This window comes from Belonocnema kinseyi, chromosome 1 (assembly GCF_010883055.1).
Source record: "Belonocnema kinseyi isolate 2016_QV_RU_SX_M_011 chromosome 1, B_treatae_v1, whole genome shotgun sequence".
In the NCBI taxonomy this organism is placed as follows: domain Eukaryota; kingdom Metazoa; phylum Arthropoda; class Insecta; order Hymenoptera; family Cynipidae; genus Belonocnema; species Belonocnema kinseyi.
Window position 1 is genome coordinate 137,503,767 of NC_046657.1, and position 26,734 is coordinate 137,530,500.

A 26,734-nucleotide genomic window follows, 5' to 3' on the forward strand; every position below is an offset into this window, starting at 1 on the left:
TATATATATGATTTTTTGATAAGTTCATATCTTTATAGAGTTCAATTAAAAATGAATATCAAGGGGAAAACAGCTCTGATAACAGGGGGCGCTAATGGAATAGGTTACCTTTATGCTAAAGAACTACTTCGCAATGGTCTTAAGGTAAGTTGTGCCAATCTATAACTTATTTATGACCTTTGCAATAAATTTCTAGTAGAAAAATTTAAATTTTGTATTTCTTCCACCAGTTTAAAAAATAGCCACCATTCATGGAAAATTATATAATAATAATGGTAGTTTCTGTAAGTCCGAAAACAAGCCACACCCCCTACAATTTTCCAGCTCCCCTTTTTTCTTGCCCGGTCCATGTATTGAGAATCGACGGTGTTCTAAATGTGAATAAATGTGTAGACTGTCCAGGTGTTTAGAGTCGCCCAATAATAAATACTAAATTTATTATCATAATTACAGTAATTAAATTGAAGATGCAACCAAATGTGCTCTTGTATTACGCGACCACTTTCAGAGTAAAATTAATTTTAATATTTAAACTGATATATTAATAATCTATTTATATTATATCTTTACTGTCTAAAACTAAAGGTCGATTGATCTAGGAGTTGAAAAATAGTGCCAATTTAGATCGGTTTCTATTTTACGCGATGCATCAATCCAGAACAACAATAGAAGATACCGTAGGGCAACTTCAGATGCTTCATGCGTCGTTATTTAAACGCTAGTTTGTGTCAAACAAGCGTAAAATAATTTCGCTATGTCGGCTTTTTTAGGTTATGCAATTTTGCACATATGACAAAGATTGTTGATAAGTGGTTGCACGGAAATATAAGATTTATAAAGTTTATGGTACTAATTCAGGAGTGGTCAATATGAAAACCAGTTTAGTAGAGGAAAGAGGTCTGCTTATACTCTTCCTACGAAGAAAAGTCAGCAATCGTCAGTAAAACAGTCAGGACATCTCACCATTTATAACCACCTTTGTTACGTTTCTCGATGCAAATCTTTAAGAAAAGTCAGAATGCATGACAAACTGTTCAGAAACATTCAAAGCTTGGGTCTGAATGTGAATTCTTTTATAATGGGTCCAAGAATGGCATGCCATTATACCTAAGCCCTATATATTTTCGAGGTTATTAACATTGTTTATTCATTTATATTTTATTATTAATATTTGTATACTAAATGGCTCTGAAGGTAAATTGGATGATTTTGCCCGTTTTGTTGTATCTCTTTCTCTTTACAAGATACATTATATAGTCCAGTGCATTTAGGAAATTTGATATAGGTGACCCAACAATTTTTGGTACATTTTTTCTTTTGCCCCTTGATCAACAGGGTATCTGATGACGACCTTAACCATTGTTTAACATATTGGCATGTAAACAAATGATGCAATTGCTTAATTTAAACTTCGAGCATGCCTCCTACATCAATATTAAGGTACAAGGGTCTATTTTAGGTAGGTTTTAATCATTATTATGATTTTGGACTTTGAATTTACGATTCTTCCTTTTTCAACGCGGAAACATGGATATGAAATTTCTATCAGATTTTCCCAACAGTGAAGAGTTATTTATAATAAGTTGAACAATAAAAAAATAGATTTACCAACTTTACAACAAGTCTTATACTTTAAAATTCCCTGGTATTTATAATTTATTTATATTAATCATACTCATAATAAAGATAAGTTCAGGCGATTTTAAAACTTTTTTCCTTTAAATGTTCACAGTCCACATAGAATACAATATCAATTTTTGTGAAATATATGTCAAAAGACGCACAGAAAAATGATAATGTCATAGTTTTGTACGTTTTCATACTTTTCATGCATGCTAAATAAATATTTTTTCATTTTTCTTTAAATTAAAAGAATCATGTACAAGAAATTTCCAGTTGAGTCTGTGAATACGTACCTTTGGTGTTTAAATGGTAAGATGTTCCATACTTTGCAAGATATGCTGTGTGGAAACATGTACGAACATTAGTGAAGAAGTTGATGACGTTAAAGAAGATGAAGAAGACGATGACGACTTCCCAACAATGGTACCATTACCTAGAACAACACCGAAAAAAAGAAAAGCGAGAAAATCACCCGCACTAGATGAGGATGAAGAAGTTTGCGACGATGACGATTAAAATATGTACACCAAAGAAAACGCTAAACAAAAGGAAACCGTGGAATAGGCCTCTCGGGGAAAGCACGTGAAAAAGCGGTGTAAACTCAACATCAAGTGTCGTGTGCAAAAGAGTTGAAAAAGGTCGAGAAAAATAAAAAAAATTATACCGAGAATTTTTTTCAGGCTTTATTTTCTTGCTTAAACCCTATCTAAAATAGACGCTTGTATCTTAAGATTGATGTAGGAGGCATGTTCGAAGCTTAAATAAAGCAAATGCATCATATATTCACATAAAAACAGTTTGACCATTGAATAACAAATAGAAATACAGCGCTCTGTGCGCGTATTTGGGACTTCAAACTCGCCTAAAAAAAGCAGCAAAAAATTGTTTTTGCTGAGGTCTCTCCACTTTCAACGTCCATAACTTTTTTCTAACGCATCGGACGGTTTTTATCTATATAAACTCGAATAAAATACAAATCCTTACAAATCCATGGACCTCAGTTTGCTCGCTGTACAACAATGAGAACGCTAGATATAAGCGCTTGAAAATAAAAAATAAGAATCAAGATGGCGGCAGGACGGTCGATTTTGCGCATGCGCAAACTTAGGGTTAAGGTCGTCAATAGAGACCCTTTTGATCGAGGGACAACAGAAAAATTTTCCCAAAATTGTTGGGTCAGAAAATAAATGCTCTGGACTAATATTTATTTAAGATAAATTAACCATTTTTAGGAAAATTTTTAGGTACCTAAAGTCAGAATGTTCTGAAATCGTCTAAGTTTCTGATCATTTGTAACGATTTATGCCTTTTTTGCAGTAGGGATGTGATGAACTCTTCTCACTAGATGTACAGAACGTTTCAGTATTATTTGAAATCCGAGACGACGTGACATGTAATGGCGCGTAGATTATGAAGTCTACATATACTAGAATTCTGGAAAATTTGAGTTGGAAGAAACCTAAAATATGTTGGAGAAATGTGACAGGAAACAATATATATTTGGATAATAATAATAATTATTATTACTATTATTATTACACTTATGTTACTACACTACTCCACTCAATACAAGATTACTTAACCATACATCTAATTCACACCGCACACTTTAACCACCTAAACTATCGAACGCTTGGACGTTCGAGTAAAACTCTTGGCTAACCCGAGTGAAAATTATTTTTCTTGGCTAAACCTTCATCCAAGACATGCTAGACATAGGCAAGACACAGCCAAAACTGTTATGTAAGTCTTACCGTTGGCTCCAATTTATTGGGTATGCATTAATAATACTGTTTGACCGCGACAATTATATTCTTTGGATGGCAAATCTAAAAATGTTATCCATTTTATCCTATCGCCAACAGTTGACTAGATATTTGTAGAAAATCACAGTTTTAATCTTCGTATGGAAAATTTTATATGCCTATAGTTCTTGAGACTGACAGGTTCCAAATCTTGAATGAGCAAATCATTTATTACAAAATTACAAGTTCTATCGATCGTAAAATTCTAATCCTCAGCATATGTCAACTGTTTGGCCCCAGCCTAGATACCTGATTCCTAGGAATCGCAGGCCCTGCCAGTGGGATCCATAGTTCGTAGAGGTCGGAATATAATAGGAAATAAAATTTACAAAGACAACTTTCGTCATTTTAATCCTGGAACTTAAAAATCTTCTCTTAAGACAAGTCCACCTCGACTGCTCTTAAGATTTACAATAAAACTTCTCGTTTTAAGACAAGTCCGCCCCGACTCGCCTTCGAAACCCGTCGTAAAGCTTAGTCATAAACACAAGACTTACGTTTTCGACTACTAGGTCTCGCCCCTGGACGCCAGCGAGAAATAGCCGTCTTGAAAACGAACTTAAGATGAGCCAAGTGGAACTCAAGCAGAAATATTTTTTCTTCATCCCGTACACGGAAGAACATAGTTCCCGGCCTTATTTCTCTCCGAGAAGAGCGTCTTCTACGGCTTGCCAGTTAAATCGCGCACTCTGATTCGTTGCGACATTTTGTGCGGCTCATTTGAGTACTAATCCGTGGTATATTTTGTATATATTGTACATATATATTGTGTTAACGTATCCAGCACGTTTCTGGCCAGTGTAATGTTTGAATGATTTAGTCTCTGAGATAGTCTAAGAGATTTGGGTCCTTTTCAAGGTCCTTTCAGTGGTCCTTTTAAGGGAGCGACGGTAATATAATGTTTCTTTTGTATTTATCTCGTACCGGACGGGCAGAGTTATTTACAGTAGTTGTCCGTCGCTAACCCGACTCTCCCTATTTAAATTTATCTACAAACTATTAACACTATTTTTTGAATTGATGAATTTTCTCATTATACTTATTTATACGTATAATTTATAAACTAATATACAATTTTCTAGTAGAATTAAAAAATGTTGTCTTTTTTGGAATACCTCATTCCATTTACGAGAAACGTTGTATTAATTTCAATTTTAAGCATTTAAAAAAAAGTTAAATATCTGAAATCATCGAAACCCGTAGATTTCGAATAATTATGTTTTAGGCTGTTAACTATGAAATTCAAAAAATCTACTTCTAAATTTTAATCGAAAGCTGAACAAAGGAACCTTGAGTGTCGGCAACTCTATTGATATAGACTCTATGCTTGTTATTTGTGATCGAATTCTTACTTCAACTTTAGCCCCTCTGCTTGTTATTTATGATCGTATTTCTATTTTAATTTCGGAAAGGATATTTCAAAGCCTTTAAAACATTTAAAAGAGCTAACTGGACTTTTAAATATGTCTACCAGAGTGCCTGCAGAGAATTTCTTTAAGCTTCTCTGACCCTAGAGAATCTTTAGAATATACTCAGAGATTTCTATTGGTAGGGTAGCTATAATGGCCTGAGCAAAATGATTTATAATCTCAGCTTATTTTTAAACAAAAGTCAAGAAGTATCCCGTTTAGAAACTCGACAGCGAATAGTGTTTTACCTAACCTCTAAAAAAATACTCTATGCAAGACAATGCACAGTAGGTAAAAGTAGAAAACTAAGGTGTGGAAAGCAGCAGAAAAAATATTTTAAAAATTTTGTTTAATCTTCTCTATATATTCGCAAATCTTACCGTATAAAAATTCACAAATCTTCTTTGGAAGGCTCTGCAGATAAAGAAGTTTTTAAAAACTTTTATGAAGAAGCACGAATCATTGTAGAAAATGAAGTGTTGTCAAAGAAATCTTATGATAAATATTTACTTGTTCATATTCCGTACAAAAGATCGAAAATTGATAATCAAAGTTTAATGTCGGATTCAGAAGAGACTAATCTCAGAGTTTACTTTAATTAATTGAAAACAAGATTGGAACCATCTACACTCGTAAGGCATTTGTTCTAAGATGGGAGCGGAACATGAAATTTATGACAGAAGCCTAAGACTATACGTATTTAGCTATGAAAGTAATTATATATTATATCTATTGACTTATGAATTAACATATTATCTAATATGTTTGATGGAATATATATTTTTTCATTTCAACAGTTTATTCTTATATTTGGAGTTTGTGGCTGTATGCAGTGCGATAAGATAGCTGGATTAAAATTTGGAGATGTAGAAGATTCAGGTGATAAATTCCTCGTTTCAGTCCAAAATACTGTAAAGAATGAGTTCACTGGTCAGTTTGTAATTGGGAATCTGTTCTACGGAAAATTTAAAAAGTATATTTCGCGAAGACCATGTGAACCACTCACTGAAAGATTTTTTCTTCAGTATTCTGACGACCAATGTTTCCGCCAAGTAATAGAAAGGCACAAAATAGGAGAAGTTCCATCAAGTGTAGTTGCTTTTTTAGAATTGCCAAATGCACACAGATATACAGTTCACTGTTCGAGAAGATCTTCAGCAACTCTTCTTTTTGATTCTAGTGCTGACATGAAGATGATAAAATAATTAGGAAGATAGCGTTCTGACATTGTAGCACAATGTTATTGTGAAACTGCTATGCATAATCGAGAACTTATTTAGAAAGGTTTTACTCGTAAAAAAAATCAGCGACAAGTGCTCGTTCAAAGCAATTCACAATGGTACCTACACATGTGCTACCTGAACAAAATAATAATTACAATTTAGATTGGTAAGATTTTTGTGATGATGTACTATTCTTGTTTTTCTGGGGGCGGATTTGTACGTACTGATGGTGGAGGTGTACAAACTAATGAATTTTTACAACCTAGTGGAATCCTGAAAACTGGTTTTGTAACCGCGAATAATAATAATATACTTATGCCAATGAGAAATAAAAACAATCTACCTACAACTTCTAATAAAAGCAAATTGTTTTTCAAGAAACCACCGGTTTAAATAAATTTCAACAATCCCGAAACTTCTGACTCAATGCAAAATAAAAAAGGAAAACTGATGAAGTTGTAGATGCAAAAGATAATTCAAGATCAATTTTTGATAGACATGGTGTCAAATCTAACAACTACTCATTTAGTAACTTTTTTTTTAATATTAAATCTAACGAATGCGACAAAGACAAAATTTCTTAAAATAAGACTTTTATCTACTGTTGTCTTATATTCCTTCATATATTTACTATGTAAGTGTTATAAATAAAAAGTTGTATTCTCAGTTTTTTATAACCTAACTTTTTTTATAATGTAATGATAATAAAAATAATAAGAAATTTAAGTTCGAAATTTTATGTTAATTTATATTTTTATTTGTATTATTTTTAAATCCACATATAAAACCTATTTTGTATGATATCTTATGAAATCTTCAAACAAATAAAAATCATATATGTTTATATTTTCATAAACTTTTAATGTTAATTTTAACATGGCTAAGATGGCAAATAAGTAAGTTCTATCTTGCGTCTTCGAAAGTTCATAAAAATATAAGAGAATATCCCTTTCAATGAAGACAGCTAAATTTCTAGCTACACGGTAACTCAAAGAGTCACTATAACCTTTCCAAACGTTTTTCTCTATTTCTTCAGATAATAACAAATACGGTTACTGTAATTGATTCATGATCACCTTAAATGAAAAAGAAACAAATTATTGTTTCATAAAAAGACAAGTTATTATATAAATTACCAATAAAAAATCACACTAAACCATTTAGACGCCGACGTCTGATCGAACATAATTCTTTTACTTGTACTACTTGACGCTTGCTTTGCCTTTGCAAATTTCGGTCGAGAAAATTCTTTGGATTCCTAAATAATAAAGCAAGCAGAAGGCGCGTCGCGTTATGCAAGTTGGCCGGGAGGGCGCGCTACCACTACCCGACGCGAAAGTGAAACGATGTATATAGATCTAGCCGAGCGCGAGTCAGTGATTTGTTAATTATTTGTGACTATGTAATAGTATACACAGTCGTATACGTACACACTTTATATCAAATCTAAAAGTCTCTCGTGTTTCGAATTTCATAATATATAAGAGTAAGTTACTACCCTGCAATAAAATATAATTTATTACATATGAATAGAGTTGATTTTGATATATTTGCAAATTGATATACTTAAAAATGAAAATAAAAGTTCTGTCCATGTTAGGTGCTTACTGTTTTTAATAAAATAGAAGTAGAAGAGAACGTGAAACGAAATATAAATAGACTAATAAGGGAAATGAAAGTCGATAGGGAACCAGGAAGAGAAGAATGGGAAATGTTGATGAGGGAACTAGGGACAAAAGTGCACGTGAAAGAGGTGAATTAAGTGTGTAGAAAGAATAAAGGTAAGTTACCTAAGTATATAATGAAAGTTGGAATTCACGAAGAAAAAGTTGAATGTTTTGAGAAAGAAGAAATCTTTAAATAAAAGGGAAGAAATGATAGAGGAGTATATGACGTGAAATGAAAGAAGAATCAAGTGGATGATGAAAAAGAGAGCATGGATTGTAAGAGTAAAAGCGAAAACGGTATGGATAGATAGATATATAATGTAGATAAATGGAAATGTGTGGATGTAGAATGATGAGAGAGAAAATTTGAGTAAAATCAATAAGGAAGGTCCATAGCGCAAAGGGAAGAAGTGGCGACTAGAAATAGAAGGGAGATGGTAATGAAAACAGTAGTTAGAGGAAAGAAAGAAGGCGGAGAGACGGGGTTTCCACAAAAGTAGGGAGGGGCGCGAAGATGAAAGAAGAAAAAAGGAATGAAGAAAGAAGAGAATGTAGTACTTTGAACGTATCTAGGCTAATAAATTAAGATAAAGAATTCTGGAAAGAGGTGAAGAAATGGGCTGTAGTGATGTTGAGTGAAAAATGCATAGATTAGAGGTATTGGTTGCGAGCGAAGAGGAAGTTGATGCAAGAGGTAAAGAAAGAGAAAGTAAAGGGAAGAAAGAAAGGGGATATGCTCTCAGGAGTGAGAAATAAATTTGGTGGGAAAAGAGAAAAGAGAAATGGGATTTGAGAAAACGCATGGAGTAATGATGAGAATGGCGAAGATATGAAGAAGTTATGTTGGGGTAGATTGTGTTTACAGGACAAGGGGAAAGGAGGAAGGTAAGAATTTGATTAGGAAATCGGTGGCGAAAAAGGATAGTGAATTGGTGTTGATAAAAGATGATCTGATTGCTTGGACAAAGGAAGAGGGGGTATGGGATGAAAAGAATGAGACGTTTAGAAGATAATCGAAACACAAACAGGTAGACCGATAGGATACGACACCGTTGAAAATTCTGGGAGAAACAGGATGGTTCATTTGTATTGGCAACTCGCATGATGTTGAAGAAGGTTGTTATTGGTCGAGGAAAGGATAAGAAGGCTGTTAAAAAGAACCAAAGAAGGGAACGAAATAGTGTCAGAACGCTTTCCGAACATTGCAATATTGAAGTGCGGGAATTCGAGAATCAAGGGGACGAAGAAGGAGTGGGCATCCGGGAAAAAAAGAAAAAGAAATAAATCGGGAGTGGATACATTAAGAGAATATACAGAAAGAATTGAAGAAGAGAATGGGGTGACTGAAAATCGGGGGGGGGGGGCGATTGAGATATATTTAAGACGAGGGCAGGAGTAGGGAAGGTAGTTGAACAAATTAGGCCAAATGAGGAAGAAATAAGGGAGAAGAGAGGTTGGTGGGATGTGGAATATATAGGGATTAAAGAGCGTATGAAGTTATCGTTAAAGAATTGGAGAAGAGAATAGATAAGGAGTATAATAAAAGGAAAACGGAAGACGAGAAATTAATTTATGTAAAACGACAGGAGAAAAGTTGAGATACATGGAGGAGGTGGAGAACGTAATAAAGGAAAGAAGAGAATGGATGGAGATTAATAGAGAAAGGAGTGCATGAAAAGGACTCAATGAAGAGATGAGTATGGATAAATCGACGGTATATTTTCAGAAATTGCTAGCAGGGGTGGGTAGCACGGTGAAGGGGGAAGGTAGAAAGATCAAAAAGGGAGACATGGAAGATGGGCATGACGTGACTGGAGAGTAGGTAAATCAAGCAATTGAGATTTTAAAAACGTAAGTCCTTTATTAAAGAAAGGATGTGGCGGAAAAGTGGAAAATTATACAGGAATAACAGTCATGCCAGTAAAATATAAAATATATGCGGAGGTGCTCAGGAAGAGATTAGAAGAAAAGATGGAAGAGAGAGAAAGTATTCCGCATAATCAAATAGCATTTCTTTTCGTAGATTTTAAGGAAGCTTTCGACCCGATGTACAGGAAAGTTTTTTGAAAGGCAATAAAGGGAAGGAAGGTGGACGAAGATTTGATAGAATAAAAGAGGTCTTCACGGAGACGAAGACACGGGAAAGATCGGGGAACAAGAATGAGAGGAGTTCTGGAGAGGGAAGGGTCTCGGGCAACTGTGCCTGCTAAGCTCGTTGTTATTTAGCATATTGTTAGCAGACGTACACAAGAAAATGGAAAAGAAAGAGAAAGGGGGTACATTACTAGGAAATAAGTGGATAGACACGTTAGCGTACGCAGATGATGTAATGTTTTTGTCCAAAAATGAAAGTGAAATGAACTTGCTGATGAAAGGATTCGAATAGTATGCGAGTGAGAAAGGCATGGCAGTTACTGTGATGAAAACAAAGATAGTATGTTTCAGAAAAGAAAAGAAGGAAGTAAAGTATGGATGAAAGATGAATGGGAAAATTGTGGGAACGGTAAAGGAATGTTGCTATTTAAGATTCTGGTTCGAGCAGCAGCTAAAAATGATCTACAGGTGAAAAAAGGAGGGAAAGTGCTAGTAAGGTGATGGGTCAAGTGTGGGGATAGCAAAAAGAAGATTGGACGAGGATTGGAAAATGACCATTATGGGATGGTCATTTGAGGGTGGAGGAAGTACGAAAAGGTAGAAAAGATGCAAGAGCTATTTCTGCGATAAGTTATAGCAGTGAGCTGGATCGGCCCAGGTTATATGCTGAGAGAGAAAAAGGGAGAGAGAAATTGGTGATAAGCCAAAGGAAAAGGGTCTCTTATTTCAAGGAGAAACTTAAAAGTGGTGAGGGTGACAAAGTTTCTCAAGTGTGCCTGCACGTAATACTGAATAGAGAGAGGAGAGGAAACACAGGACATTCAAGATGGGAGAAGAAGATATGTCAAGTTAGAAGGGAATAGAAAATGGGCAAAAAGGGGAGAGATTGGTAGGAAATAGAGAAAAAAATTAGGAAAGTGCAGGAAGAGGAAAGGTGGAAGAAGATTATAGATTTAAAATACATAAAATGGTGTAGATTGATTAATATGGAAGAAATGCCAGAATATTTATGAAAGTTAAAAAACACTTCAAATGGTCCAGGATGGTACATTACAGAGTGGGGAAGGCATGATTAATTGAAAATATTGGTTGAGTGAAGAAATACAAATATGTAGGGGATGTAATTATGAAAGGGAATGTTGGGGGCACGTGTTGGAGAGGTATACATGAAAAGAGGAAGGAGGAAAGAGCATGGCAGATATAGTTATATTGAGGCGTCCTAAAGATAGGATGCCAACGCACGCCATCGACCAGATAATACTAAACCAAAAATATAAACAACAAAAAGCTAACCAAAAAGTTAGCGCTAGAAAGTCTTGCTCCCGAAATTGAGCAAGAAGAAGCTAGAAGTTGGCTAAAACTAAAAGGTGCTCGCTCGCTTCATTGAATCATGATAGCTCTATCTCGGGCGAGCAAAGCATGAAGGTGCCACTTCTCGTGTTTAGGTTATAAGCGAGAAATGGCTCCATCATGCTTTACTCGCCCCAGATAGAGCTTTCATGATTTGATGAAGCAAGCGAGCACCTTTTAGTTTTAGCCAACTTCTAGCTTCCTCTTGCTCGATTTCGCGAGCAACTTTCTAGCGCTATCTTCTCTCTTAGCTTTTTATTGTTTTCATTTTTGGTCAAGTACCATCAAATCGTGTCGCGTGCGCTTGCATCCTACCGTTATGATATCTCGGTATGGATCAGATTATAGGTTAAGTTAAGGATTAGCATTGTAGTTAATTTAAATTGTAAAAGATTTAAAGGAAATGGAACGCTCAAACCCGTAAAAGGTAGAGAAGTAAAATACGATACAATACAAATTAATTAATTATTTTAAGAATTCAACTTCACCATTAATTTATTAAATTCAAAAAATCGAAGATTATACGCTAAGCTGTCGTAATACGTATGAGTTATTATCATTCTCTTTGTGCAAAGGCGACCTATTAAGACAAACCCGGCAAAATAAAGTTTTGGTCTAGTCAAAACAGACTGTACTGACAGTTTTCGACTTTAAAGCAAGTTATTTTCAAAAGGCTGATGCCTGAATAAAACTGAAGAGGCTCCAAAATTGTACATGAAAATATATTTGAATCAAAAAGAAACAAATCAGAATGGTTAGTGTTGAAAAGTAGGAGAATAATTGCATTCACTGTGTTTGATACCTTAGATCGGCTCAGTTTGCGTATAGAACCGTTAGACAGTAGAAAAGCTATTTTATAAATTATAAGTTAATATATACACTTAATTCCTAAGGTAACTTATCCTGTAATTTGTCTAGGACAGTCGGATTAATAAATAAACAAAACTTACCCTGTCTTTGAATGGGTCAAAGATAAGTAACACATCAGCCTATATACTTAAAAATATGCAAAATTACTTACCCTAACATTTCTTAGAGCGCTAAGAATGAATCTGAAGTCAATATCTCAGAAGCCTTAATAATGTAAAGCACATTCAATTTTCATTACATTTGCTTCAACAGTTCAAACATATTTTGTAGGTTACTTCATAAGCCGTTGAAGCTATTGCAAAAAGAAGTAACATTTAAAATCTCCATTGTATATACATTTTCGCTTGAACCTCAAAAAAATGTTAACAAACTTTTTTTTACGAAATAAAGTTCCAAATAACTAATAAACCACTGCTGCCGGCAACACATGTAGGGAAGCTTTGGGTCCAAAGTTCAAGGATACTGAAAAATGATATGTCGCATTGAATGAGGACGTAGAAAATTTCTTTTACTAGCGTAGTTTGAAAGTACAGAATGTTAAACTGTTTTATATTAAATTAAATCGGATTGAAGTTTAGTTTTGAATTTTGTTCAGAGTTTAAAACTTAAGCTTGCTCTCGAAAACCCTTAACAAAATAAACTTGATTCCCTATTTAGAGCAACTCAACTTAAACTTCTTTACGAACCTTAATCCACAAACGACCCTGTCAGTTGGCAAGATGGTATGTGTGTATTAAATACTTCCACTTTCACTAAAAGATAGTTTCAATTTATTGATTAAGTTTAACTGAACAATAGGGAATTTGTATCTATTTCAATTTGAACACGTTAGATTATATAATCGGTACATAATTTTTAAAAAAGTTTGAACAACCACCGCATTATACCACTCAGAGCAACTGTAATCTATGAAAGTGAGGCCGGATTCCAGTAGAACCGCAGTGTGAACTCGTTTGTCTTGAGAACACGAAGCGACCTAAGGACGATAGCTTTCTGAATCTATCCCGCAAGTGCCTTGGCATATTTTTTGCGTGCGCGTGTTGCTTTAAGGTTACAAACTATAGATAGCTTCGCCTCTCTAAAAGCACCGATCACATGTTTAATTACTTTAGCAAAATATTTTGCACATACTCGTTGCAGCTCCCTTATAAGGTCTTGATACATCTCCTTCTTTTTATTACTTTGACGGTGAAGTTTCAACCAGACGGAGCCGAGGATAATCGACTGTCTGGAAAATTCTTGACGTAAAAGTTGGTCACGTAGACTAAGGTGTCAACGACATCATCGTGCCATGTGAGAATGAAACCCTCTGTACCTGAATTAAGTCCTGATGAACTGAGAACAGCAAAAGTTTGCTCCTTCAACAAAGACTGATCTTCTACATTTCTGTAAAAGTTTCCTTGCATTTTCTTGACGCGTAGCTTACAGCAGAATTTGTTTACCTCTTCTTTCTTTACTTCGGCTTTTAGTAGTGATGCATCAGAATACATTTATGCTCTTTCCTCGATTGAGATGTTAGAATTCAGGCCGCTGATCTAGGCCGCCTGCTTCACAGCTTTATAAAGTAACTCTCCTTTGCCAAACACCTTGTGTTTCCTGGCCATTTTTAGGAACGGATCTCCGCCATTTCTAAATTATAATCTATATTTAGAACAATTCCGTTATGAAGACATTGTAGATTCAGAAATCCGCGTCCGCCTTAAAGGCGTGAGATCTATAATTGCGGAACAAACGAGTTGACATGTAAGCTCTTATACATATGCATGATCTTACGCGTGTCGATATTAAGGGGCGTAAGCTTTGTCTCCGTCGGTTGAATAATCCCAAACGAGCAGAGTAGCACTGGAACAGCAACCATGTTAATTGCAGATATCTTTTAAACGTCGAAAGATTTGAAGACTAAAACTGCCGAAGAAGATGTTTATGTTTGCTTCAGAGAGACTCATTCTCTGATATTGCACAGTGTCCACGGGAACGTCCGTAATTTTTTCTTTCTCAAATTAATCATTGCACACTTTTCCAATACAAAGTCCATGTTGAGTTGAAGTTTGCTTAGTTCAGAAGCATAGACCTTCAGGTCACCCATTAAAATTATATTAGCAACTTTATTCTTGCGATAATAAGAGTCGCTGCCGAGGTATCTAGGAGAATTGCGTAGTACGAGATATAGAGGCAGAAGTTTGATACGAAAGAGAAGATGGCTCCTTGTATCGCTCTGAAAAATTGCCCTTCGGAAGGTGACGTTGTTTTGTTGTTACACGCTAATTTCTTGATGAGATAGTAAATATAGTTTTTGAGAGGGGCATCAGTCTATATGCATCTCAATATGCGTGCAGGAACTTTAAGGCCACTGACAGGATGCGCTGGTCAGCTGCTGCGTCTTTGCAGAAGTCCAAAAAGACTCTACCTCGTTGGACTTGTGTGCATTTTGGACAGAAACAGGGAGATCGTTGAAGAGGCAAGTTGGGTCTGCGATCAACTTTTGATTCTCTCTGACCCATCTTTTCCACTTTTGTGTTCTTCTCCTTGAGTCAAATAATACCCGTATTTTGTCAACAATATGCTGCTAGGTTGACATCATTCTTGACTTGTGCAGTGTGTTATTATAGATTTTTAGTTCTTGGGACAACTTTCGAGTCCAGCCCGTGAACGAATTACCAGATTTTATTAAATTAATTACATATTGCACACGGGAAGCATTCTGTCTTGCCCACCCCATCGAAATATCCTTACGCAGTGATGTATCCATTTCAGACACGGCTGTGGCTCGTTCATACAGCGGTTGGTGAGCGCTCCGCGTACATATCCCTTTTTAAAGAAGTGGAAGCCTTGATTTCGCCAAGACAGGGGTAATGCTGGCATCGTATCAGTTTAGCAGTCGTCGTTCCATCTCAGTTATTCTGAGTTTCGCCAATTTTTGTAGATCCCCGCATGCAAGGATAAGGCCGCATAATCTGAGAGGTTGTCTTGTATCCCTGAGTCACCGTTCAAGCCACCTTAACCAGGTGGGATTCAGCTTTCGGCTTGTTGTTGTAATGCCTCTCCTTGGGAGTTATTCCTTCTGGATCACCTCTGGACAATTGTACACGACAGCTTATTATTTATTCTAGCAATATTCAGCAGAAACTCTCGGCAACTCGAGTACGTGTCCGGTTGTTTTGTCGTAGATCTTTCGGTTCGATTCGTTTATGAAAGGTAGTGTGATTTGAAGATACTTTTTGCACATTTGATGTAACTCAGGCATGAGTCCGCGTTTTATCAGCGTCTTTTTAGTTCTAAAAGTAGCCATTTATATGACAAGAGGACTGGATAGTGAATGCGCATGTGCGGCGTGGGGCAAAGTATGGTAATATCTCTCAGCATATGCACATTCACTGTCGTCTTTGCTATGAATATGGAACACATCAATGTGTCCTGAAATTAACGATGTGATAAACGTGTGAACCACATATTTGTTATATAAAGTATCGCATGTACTAAGGAGTAAAGAGACTGTTTTACTTCTCGGTACATAATATACTACGAACTTCTAACATACGAAAGGACATATAAGTTTACTCTACTGTATGAATTCTATAATATAAGGAGATTACTATGTTCATGATTATAGTCTCTATTTTTCGAATCTAATTTAGCATATGTGATAATTGTAACATTTTGTTTTAGTGCGTTTATATAATGGATTTACCTAATTCCGAAGGCGACGTAGCAGTGACGAAACTTGAGGCAGAGTTTGGCAAAAGTCGAGCAGTCTTTCTCGTTTGTGATGTATCGAAAGCAAAGGATTTTGAACGTAAGATATTTAATTTAGAAACAAAGCATAGAATACTTGATTTGAAAATGTTGTTTAGAATATATTTCATGTTTTATAAACTTTACTTCGCAAAAATGTGACATGTTCCGTTTTTGATTAAAAGATGGAAACGTTGCGTTAGAAAGTGCCCCATGTAGTTGGTCAGTGCTTGAGTTTTCAAAAGAATTGCTTCCCTTATATTGGGTACAGTATGGTAAAGTTTATAAGAAGTTTCAAATACATACGATTAAGGCTTCAATTTTTAACTGACTTCAAAGAATTACAAAAAAAAAGTTTCATTCATATGCATTCGATTAATAGAAATTGGTAAACCGCGAATTCATAGATTATTTTTCATTAATTTTAATCGTCATTTTATTGTTATGAACAGTAGTTAAACATTTTTCAAAGACGATGGTTATTAATAAGTGATTTTTGTCTTTTGATACGATCAATAGTAATATAAAAATATTTAGAATATATAAATACAACCTATAGTTACAAGTAAGTTGTATACCCGAATCAACAGTCTAGCCTTCATGTGAGTGCGCCTTTTTTATCACTATGGAGCACAAGGCAGTAACCTAACGCCATCTAATTTTCACTTATTTTACAGTTCATATGTCATCATAAACCTTTGTAATCGGGGATATTTATAATAGAATCGCCAAAAAACATATAAACAATGGAAACATTTAATAAAAACCGAACAAAATATAAAATGGATATAGAATAAACATCATCATGAAAGTTGGGTAATCAAGTATCATAACTTTGCTGTACTAAGCATATCAAAATAGCCCCTCCCAAGCTTCTGAACACCCGTGACCTTGATGTACTCATTTTTCTACCACAGGCGCGGGCGGTAGACTATTGTCCACGCCCCCGATTGAAGGTCAAGCAGTTTTTTAAAGTTTGAGGTCCCTATTTTTAAAACGTGCTTTTTCTGGCTCGTCAGGGATACTTCAGAAATGTACAGTGTCATCTGATAGAAATTCAATTGTTTTTGAGTGAATAACACTATCGTAAACAAGAAAAAGACAGTTTTTTGTAACTGAGACACTGACTAAAATACCTGATGAATGCAATAGTCACAAATTAGACCACGATAGTTAATTTAAAGACAAAAGGCGTAGAAGACTGAATTTATGAACTTGGAAAACGAGCCTAGATGTGGGATGGTAAATCAAGCCATCGCACAGTGGGCTTACGTTTTGAAGTTGGAAATTGGTAATCGAAATTTTGAAAAAAACAAAATGGCGGACCAAAAGTTTTAATTTTTTTGTAAAATGCATCCAATTTTACTGGAAATCTTTAAATTTACGGTTTTGAAGTGACTTATTAAAAATGTACAATAATCATAAGCAACATTTATCATTAGGAATTAATATTTGTATGTTTTGATAATTGTGAATTCAAAATTTTAAATAAGAATTTAGAAAAATGAGAATAGATGACTTAAAGTGAAGGAAAAATTTAAGACAATTTTGAAAAAAAATAGATATGATGGATTTAATACGAATTTTATTACTGTATAGAATGAAAATACAAACGATATGAATGTAATATATCTTTAATCAAAATTTGCATCAACTTCGACGTAAGAAGTTGCTTATTCTGATACGGCAGAAGAGCATTCGATCGGTTCCTTTAAACCATACTGATCACAGGAACCATCAGAAAAAAGCAACAATTGCGAGAATTCTGGTGATAAACTTTTTGCTTTTTTCTCATATTTCTTGCCCATGCTCGAAATGTACGGATCTGAAGTTAAGACGAGTCGATTGAAAATGTCTTGCATGGTCACTGTGCTTGATTTTTCTGGAGCTAAAAATTCTCAATATTTTTTAATGTCTTTACTACGGGCTTCTTGTGCGTATTCCGACATTTGTCCAATAGGAAGTGGGAAACATTCAATTATCAAAGGGCCGTGAATCAAAATTTGATGAGCCGTAATTAGCATGTAGTACCAAGGATACAAAGTTACGAAAATTTCAACGGTTTGAAGACAATATTGTTTAAACTCAGACACATTCACGGTAAACCCACTTGAAATAACTTTCAATATTGCATAGAACCTTTAAAATGCTCTCGTCTACACCCAAAATTTTGGCTGAATCTTGACTGTTTTCGAAAAAACGTCTCGCAGTGTTTCCGTCGTGGCTGCTACCAAACCCTTGTTTCGGTTTATCAAGAATGAGACCCAACTCTTTCTTAAATGCGGCTTGAATATTTTGCTTCCTCAGCAGTTAATAATTTTTCATCATATTTTCGAGATTGCCAATTCCCAACACCGATTTTGTAGCCAATGCGCAAGAAGCACTGAAAACAATTGATTCAAACATGCAGCGTTGATAATCTAAGGTCAAGTTCGATTCTCTCTAAGTCTATAGTTTTCATTAGGTTTATGTCATTACATTTTGATGATATGAAATTGCATATGTAGCAACGCATTGTTGACTTTGTGTCTGTCACGGGGTAAAAAACTTAATCGTCAATCATAGTAAAAAAGTTCAAATTAAACTGTAACTTCCTTCCCATCAATAATGGTCGTAAAAAGAATAAGCGACTGGATCAGATTACAAATGTACTGTTATTCTGAGACCGTCAATGACGCAGTTTCTTTCGAAAATTAAATTGTATTTGGGCGACAATAATGAGGTGCTGAGAGCCTGGGATTTTTCCAAATAACTAATTTCTGGTTTAAATTATCTGACCCTAAAATTTGCAATGGAACGAAAGCCGTTAAAAATACGCTAGCAAAGGAAATGTCTTCGTCCGTGAAGTTATGTTTGTATTTGCTGTGTCCGGAAGTTTCATCACAATCCTATTTACCAAAATCGTGGGCTTTTGGATACATCGGGGTGCAAAGAGTTAATTACGTCTGTTTGTACTTTAAAATTATATCATAACATTTTTCCCCCTTAAAGAGCTTCTGATGTCCTTATACTGTTGTTTTGTTAATTTTGCATCTACAAAATCTACCAGTGCTTTATCTCCGGATATCTCAGTTGGCCGTAGTTCCATCGAAAATGTATATGCAGCTCGGTATTTCGCAGCTCTTGAAGGAGATTTCGTTTTTATATCTGTTATAATCACGGCAGCATTGTTTTTACATTCAGAAGAAAGTATTATTCTGATAGATAAAGCTAATTCTTCCGCGCTACGCGTTTCGCTAACCTCTAAACCCAGTATTTTCTTCGTGCAAAAGATTTTCAAGAATTCAGAAAAATAACATTAAATTGTCTATCCTCACAACTCGAATTAAAAAATAATAAGTCAAAGTACATACTCCTCCAAAATCGGTGGTTGCGCATCTAAACTCGATTGAAAATGATCTTGAAAAATTACAAAAATATCTTTGTAAGTGCATTGGTAATCCATGGCACGTGAACCTGTAATAAAACAAAAAGGAGAAACATTCACTACAAAAATAAATAAAATAATTAATAATAAAATAAATCAAAATAAATAAGAAATATTTCTTTGATTCAAATAAACTGTTTTCTGGGTCAACCAAAAGACTAATTTTTCATCAGGACGCTTAATATTCTACCACAAAGTATTTTTAACCAAAAAAGACAAATTCCAACTAAAGAAGATAAATGTTCAACCAAACACAGATCAGTTAAATGTTCAGTTTAGAAAACTGATTTTTAACCAAAGAAATAAGGAATGTTCATCAAAAAAATGAATTTTCAACTAAGAAGATTAATTTATTATCAAAAAGATGCATTTTTATTTTAGTTTAAGAAATTAATTCTCAAAAAAAAAATAGTTTTTTAGAATATAGTTAAATTTTGAATGAAAAAAAATAATTTTAAACTAAAATGAGGAATCTTTAACTAAAAAATGGAATTTTCGACCAGAAGATTAATATTTTACTACGAAAGACGAATTAAAAAAAATCCATTTTTAACTGAAGAAGATCAATTTTCCGCTAAGAAGCGAAATTTGTAACAAAAAAAAATTGTCAAGCAAACAGATCAATTCTTAAGCAAGAAAATTAATATTCTACCACAAAGAATTCTCAAGCTTAGAAGTCAAATTCCAACTATAGATGAATTTTCAACCAAATACAGAGCAGTCGATTTGTCAGCTAAAAAAATTAATTTGTAACCAAAGAATTTAATTTCCGACTGAGATGAGGAATATTTAAGCAAGAAAAAGGAGTGACAGAAAGTAAACAAATATCTAGAATAAATCAAAATTTATAGAGGCTTACAGCAAAAATTGGGGTTTTCGGAATAACAAAGCACAAAATTGAAATATACACGACTTCATAGACAATTTTTTTTTGCAGTTCAGAAAAATTATTATAACCCAATGTCTTCTGAAAAATAACATATTTGATCCCTATTTAATTGATACTAATTAGCAAATCGGAACATTATATTGATGGAATAATTTGAATTGTGCATGTTCAGCATTTTTTCCTCTGCAATAATTTTATGAAAGGTAACTTTTTGTATCAGTGACCTTCAAAGAGGTTCTTGATGCTTGCAAAGACTTGGACATATTGATCAATAATGCTGGTATTATGAATGACAGTCGCTGGGAGTTCATGATCGATCTGAATTTGGTAAGTGAAATCTTGTAAGCACGTAAGTTTACACGGAGAAAAATAGATTTTTATACCCACACCATATAGATGATTCAGCTCAACCTAATTTATATGCAACTTTCGTATTTATTATAGTAAGTTTAGACAATAATCATATCATTATTATTAAAAATTGCGAAGAACTTATTATTAACTATAATTTCACACAAAATGCCCAAGCACAGGGAAGCCGTTTAAATCACATACAAAAATTCACGGTCATCTCCCAGCTCGCATACATTTTTATACGGTAAATAAAATCTAAAAATTCGAACTCTAAAGCTGGAAATTGTTTCCATTTGAAGTGATAGAAAACGAGCTGCGAATAATTTGAAGTAATGTTACGCTAGAAACATTAGGAATTAAACGGATACATTTTTCTAATAAACTAAACACTTCTTAAATTGAATGATAAATTATTTGCATATAAAATTGTTTGAAAATCCTAAAAAAGTAAATTTGTCATAAACTCTTGCTATAAAAATATTTTTGAAATAAAAAAAATTATCTGTTTGGAAGAAGGACCCAAGCTGCAATAAAATTTTATTAAAACAAAATTTTTCGTTTAAAATATACCTACAAAATTGCTTAGAAACCTTAAGCTGCGTATTTTTAGTTTGAACAGTAAAAATTATATTGAAAATAAAAAAAATTAAATTTATGGAAATACGAAAGAAGTTTTTTGCATCTATCTATAATTCTGCTCTATTATTTTTCGAGAAATCTAAGAGAGTAACGCTAACTTGCTGTCATCATGCGGCGCCTTCACAAAAATCATTAAATTTAAAAAAAGACTAGTTGTAATTTTTTTTAAATTTCGTTGCTTTACAATGTGCTATGAATCGCTTTTGTAAAATCAACCCTTATTAAAAAATTACCCCCTTAAATGAAAAAAGTATGAAAAAAGTATTTAAAAAATGACTAGGCTATATTATTTTGCTATTTTTTTACTTTTTAATGTGATATCAAAAAATTTTGTAAAATTAACCCTTATTTTTATAAGCAATCCGCTGTGCTGCAAAAATGTATTTACAAAAGAGCCATTAAGATGGAAAATACTTAAGAAATATCAACACTGTATTTTTACAGTATAACTGAGAAGCAAAATTATTGTTCACCCTTAATCGTTAAAAAAGAACCCCCGCAGTTTTTAGCAGAAACGCCACAACCCTGCATTTCAAGGAGATAATAAATCGGCGACTTGGTATTATGTGAGAATTATGTACAGAACAGGAGGCATTTTTTTGTGAATGTAATTTGGGAAAATGGTTCTCATAGGTTATTACACAGATAAAAGTTCAAATGTATTTTACAACATACATGTAGATTCCCAGCATCCCTAGTTACACGAGTGCTTTTTAGGATTTTAAAATTAATTTAACTCATCTTTAAAAATAGTTTTAATAACTATTTGAAAAAAAAATATTTAAGAAAAAGTCTGCTCTCAACAAATTTGCAATCGTTTTGAAAGTTTATATTGTTCCTTATATGAAAATGGATTTTTTCTTTAAGAATTGTTGTCCTGGAATTTGTTTAAAGGCATTAAAAGATGCATCGAGAAAGGTAGATTATATTTTTTGAATATACACGACTGGAGAATAATCTACATTACAGGGGTCATTTTTGTAACGATTAGGGGTGAGAAAAAATTAGGCCTGAAAGTACCATATTACTATTATATAAGTAAGTTCTATCTATGTAGATATCGATTTTTTTTTCAATACGCGTTTTTATTACAGGGTGTTGCTTATCTTATATAAGGGTTAATTTTACCAAAGCGATTGATATGAAATTGGAGAAAAAAGACAGAGCAGACAAATCAAAAGCATAGAAATCAAGAGCACAAAAATGCCAACAGTTAATGTATACAATTTTTGGCATCATTATGAAGGTTTGTATCTGGATACCAATACGGGGGTTGTTTTTGAAAATAAGACTTGATTTTTAAAAAGTTCTTCATATAACGTTGTAAAGAAAAAAAATCGAGCCTAGTTATTTTTTTAAAACTTTTTTCAATGTTTTTTTCATTACAGGGGTAATTCTGTACAATAAGAGTTGATTTTACAAAAGCTATTCATAGTACATTGTAAAGCAAAAAAATAGCAAAAAAATCTAACTGCGCATAGTTTATTTCGATCCAACAAAAATTAGTCATTTTACAACTAATTTACAACTTTTTTTTGCTAAACTTTTCCGTGATACCATTTCTTCTAAGACTATCAAATTCATTAAAAAAGGTCATAAATCAATGTAATAACTAATTAAAAATAATTCTACCATAAGTGGATTAAAGTAAAAACGAAAATGGCTAATAATGTTATAAAGAAATTAATCAAGAAGTCTTTTTTCGTGATTCGCAATGAGTATCTAATTTTAACCCATAGCTTTCGTATAAAGTATCAGACATAACGAGGTGCGCCTACAATAAGTTAATAGCTAATGATTGTGAATTATTTAAACCATTTTTATAAACAAATGCACATTTTTAAAGTATTTTTAATTGTATTTGTATTTATTAAAGAAAAGTCTACAGGGCTAAATAACCCTCTAAGGAACAGGATTATACAAGGTCATTAAAAATTTGTACAAGCACTGTTCGGCAGAATACTTGGTTAATCTTATAATTTAATCCATATACTAAATAAGATAAGCACATAGATTAAAACTCAGAATACGTATCGAGTTAATTATGTGATTAATGCGTAGTAATTGACATTTAGTGATTAATTGTAGCTCTTGTATATGTTGAGGTAAAAATAAAGAAGAAAAAACTATGTATATGCGAAATGAAGAAAAAAATTTTCTTTTTTTAATTACGAAATGTAATGAAAACAGTACTAAATTTGAAAATGCAATATTCAAAAACAGAAAAAGGATTTTACCCGTTAGTAATTTCAAGTGTAGGGTTAGGAGTATCGTACAAATATTTGAAGAAGAGATTCTTCAAGTGATACAGAGAAGGTGCATTTCTAATAACGTAAGTAACTTCATTTCATAAACGCAAACCTCTTACTATAAATGACCTTTGAAGCTCACACGTTCTGTGATAAGGAATCCCCAGGATTTTATGTCTTTTACGAAGCTTAGACTCGGCTGGAAGGTCTTTGTCTACAAATTGAAAGATGTTAAATAGATATTCAGGAGGTTTGTTTCGAAAAATAGTCCTCCTGGATTAGAACAAGTAATCTACTTAGAGAAGTAATCAGTCCCGATAAGTAAATTTTTAAATCTTCAGCATATTTGTGGTAGCTGCAATGTTAAAGTTTACTTCAAAGGTCAGAGGTGCAAAATTGAAGGGAAGGGGTGCCAGAATGGAGCCCTGAGGAACCCCACACTTGACCGCACTCCATTCAGAAAGCCCACCACTACTATTAATAATTCTGTGGGGCCGATTTTCAAAACAGGACTTAAACCATTTATTGACAGAGTTTGAGACATTAGGAGATTTCAACTTTTATAGGAGTAACTTGTAATTAACCATATCAAAATCCTTCGAAAAATCAAACAATACTAGAATCGTGATCTCCCTATTGTCCATTTTGCGGAATCAACTTAAAACGCTTTGTCAAATATTCTTCGCCATCATATTTCTCATACTGACCAACAAATATCAATTTTTTAAACAATGATTATAAACAAATTCACATTTTAAGCATTTTTTCATCAATAGTATTGATTTATTTCCGGAATCAACTTGAAATGTCTAACATACTTATATACATGCATATGCATGTACATATACAAATATATGCATATATACTTGGCTGTTACATTTTCCATATTGACTAAAAATTTTCAATTATTTAAACAATTTTTATAAACAAATGCAGATTTTTATGGTTTTTTAATTAATGGGCTTCATTTTTTTGTGGAATTAATTCGAAATGTCTTGCGAAAGACTATTTGTTACCATATTTTTCAATAATGACAGAAACTGATAATTATTTAAACAATTTTTATAAATAAATTCAAATTTTTACAATGCTCGAAATGCTTTCTTCCTACAGACACTTTTCTATTTTCTATTATACAAAGGTATAAAAGGGTCAACCAACCTGGTTCTTGGAGCCATTAACTGATTTTCATCAAAAGAAGCCGTAGCCTTAATATTATCCAAAATCAAATCTACTTTATAACATTTTCATTATGGATCACTATTCCAAATGATGTCACATAAGTGCTGATTTATTATTCTGTATTCCATGTTGAAAAATACTTGGAATGTTTTCCTTCAAATCTCCATAGAAACACGGTCATTGTTGACTTGTTTTCCTGCATTTGTGCATTTCTGCAGAAAACAAATCAAAAACGACTTGGAGTTGCTGCTGCAACTTCAAGTCATTTCTTATTTTGTTTGATTTATTTGATTTATTTTGTTTTAAAGAAAAAGTTCATAAACAAACTGACGGTTTCTAAGGAGATACTGAAGGAAACCTTCGAAGTATTTTTTAATATCGAATACGGAATAAAAACTCAGCACTTATGTGACATCATTTGGAACAGTGATCCACAAGCAAAATGTAACGAAGTAGATTTGATTCGATAGTTACTCACTGAAGCACGGATGCCTATCGAAAAAACGGCCTCTGTCAGGGCCAAATGAGTCAAAAATTGCTGAGAGTATAACAATCTCCAAGGAGTGAGCTCGATTCTTATTTACTGAAGCGCGATTGCCTAATTGAAAATGACTCTTTTTAGGGCCACATGCTATGCATGATCTTCGGCATGACATATCAAGTTGATTCCGCAAAAAATCTATTCTATTCATGAAAGAATGGTTCAAATGTGCATTTGTTTATCAAAATTCTTTAAGAAATTAAAATTTATAGTCACTATGAAAAATATAATAGGAAGGAGTCTTTGACAAAATATTTTTAGTTTATTTCACAAAAAATCAACCCTACTTTTTTCAAAAGCTATGGGTTAAAATTAGCTAATCATTGCGAATCATGAAAAAATGAATTTTGTTCATTAATTTGTTTATAACATTATAAACCGTTTTTATTGTTACTCTTACCTACTAAAAATTATTTTTAGTTGGTTATTACATTGATTTATGACCTTTTTTAATGAATTTGAAAGTCTTAGAGGAAATGGTATCACGGAAAAGTTTAGCAACAAATAGTTGTAACTTGATTGTTACATAACAAATTTCTGTTCAGTCGAAATAAAATATGCGCAAGTGCTCATTATGCCTGAAAGTCTTACGGTCATTCCTAAAAAAAAACTTCAAAATCCGTTGAGAATTGCACTGTCGGTCCATTTTTGTCCAAAAAGGTAATTTTTCCCACTGTGCGCCGCTCTCTTTTCTCAAAAACTAATTGAGCATGAAAATATCTTTTGGTAAAAAAAAGCATAATATATGCATATGACATTTTATTTTTCTTTAGTTGCACCGCTGAGTTGTCTGACCTGCTTTAGCGGGCACGAGTCCGCGTCTGACCAGAAACGACTTGCCCTACTATTTCTCGTGACACGGCGCCCTCCCCAACTGTAAAAGTTATATATAATTCATATATAATGGACAAAAAAATAATATTTTTTATTTGTCTAACACAGAAAAATTAATAAAACAAATGAAAAATATCATTGTTTTGTCTACTGCATATAAACTATATATATAAACCTAGGTTCGGTTTTGACTCCTCTAGAATCAAACCGAAGGGCCTATGACAAAGCCACCGAACGCGTCCTCGGGTTGCGGATGGAGGGTCCCTGTACCAAGGGTTTCTGCTGAATATGGTTACAAAAATAAATAGGCAGTCGCGGACAATTGTCCAGGGGTGGTCCCGAAGGAATGGGGGAGCCAATGAAAATGGATTCAATGCGATGGATCGGCGGGATCTCGTGACCTTTGGGTGGACGAAGCGACTGAATCACGACTTGCTAGACTGCTACGATGCGAGTGTGGCCCGTGAACGGAGTTACATGGCACGGCTGCATGCTCTGTGGTGCGAGAAACACCCGGAGCAATCGCACTTTTCGCAGCAACGTCTGCGAAACCATGCTGAACTACTCCGTAAAAGGGGCTATGTAAGCGAAACGCCTACTCCACCACAGCTAGAACAAGCCGACAACAAAGAAAGAGAGGCGACACTAAGACCAACCGTGGGCAGGCATCCAATAGATGAAGAGCGATGCTTTACGACCCGGAGAAACATTAACACCAAGGTTTCTCTCAAGCCTAAAGATCTTGCTGAAATGGATGACGAGCTTCGTAGACATTTTTCCGGTGAATCCGACCTCTGGGCTATCAATTATTGTGTGTATAATGCAGCGAGAGCTTTGGCCGATGCG

At 33.9% G+C, this 26,734-nt stretch overlaps 1 protein-coding gene across 1 annotated transcript in view; it reads left to right on the forward strand.

The window, feature by feature from the left end:
• The first annotated feature begins 29 nt into the window (after positions 1–29).
• The window catches only part of LOC117168437 (15-hydroxyprostaglandin dehydrogenase [NAD(+)]-like), a 63,076-nt gene continuing 36,371 nt past the window's right edge, over positions 30–26,734 (forward strand). The window contains exons 1-3 of the mRNA XM_033354087.1: positions 30–144; positions 15,708–15,834; positions 20,310–20,416. Coding sequence (XP_033209978.1) covers positions 52–144; positions 15,708–15,834; positions 20,310–20,416 — 327 coding nt within the window. The 5' untranslated portion in view covers positions 30–51. The remainder of the gene's footprint in view (positions 145–15,707; positions 15,835–20,309; positions 20,417–26,734) is intronic.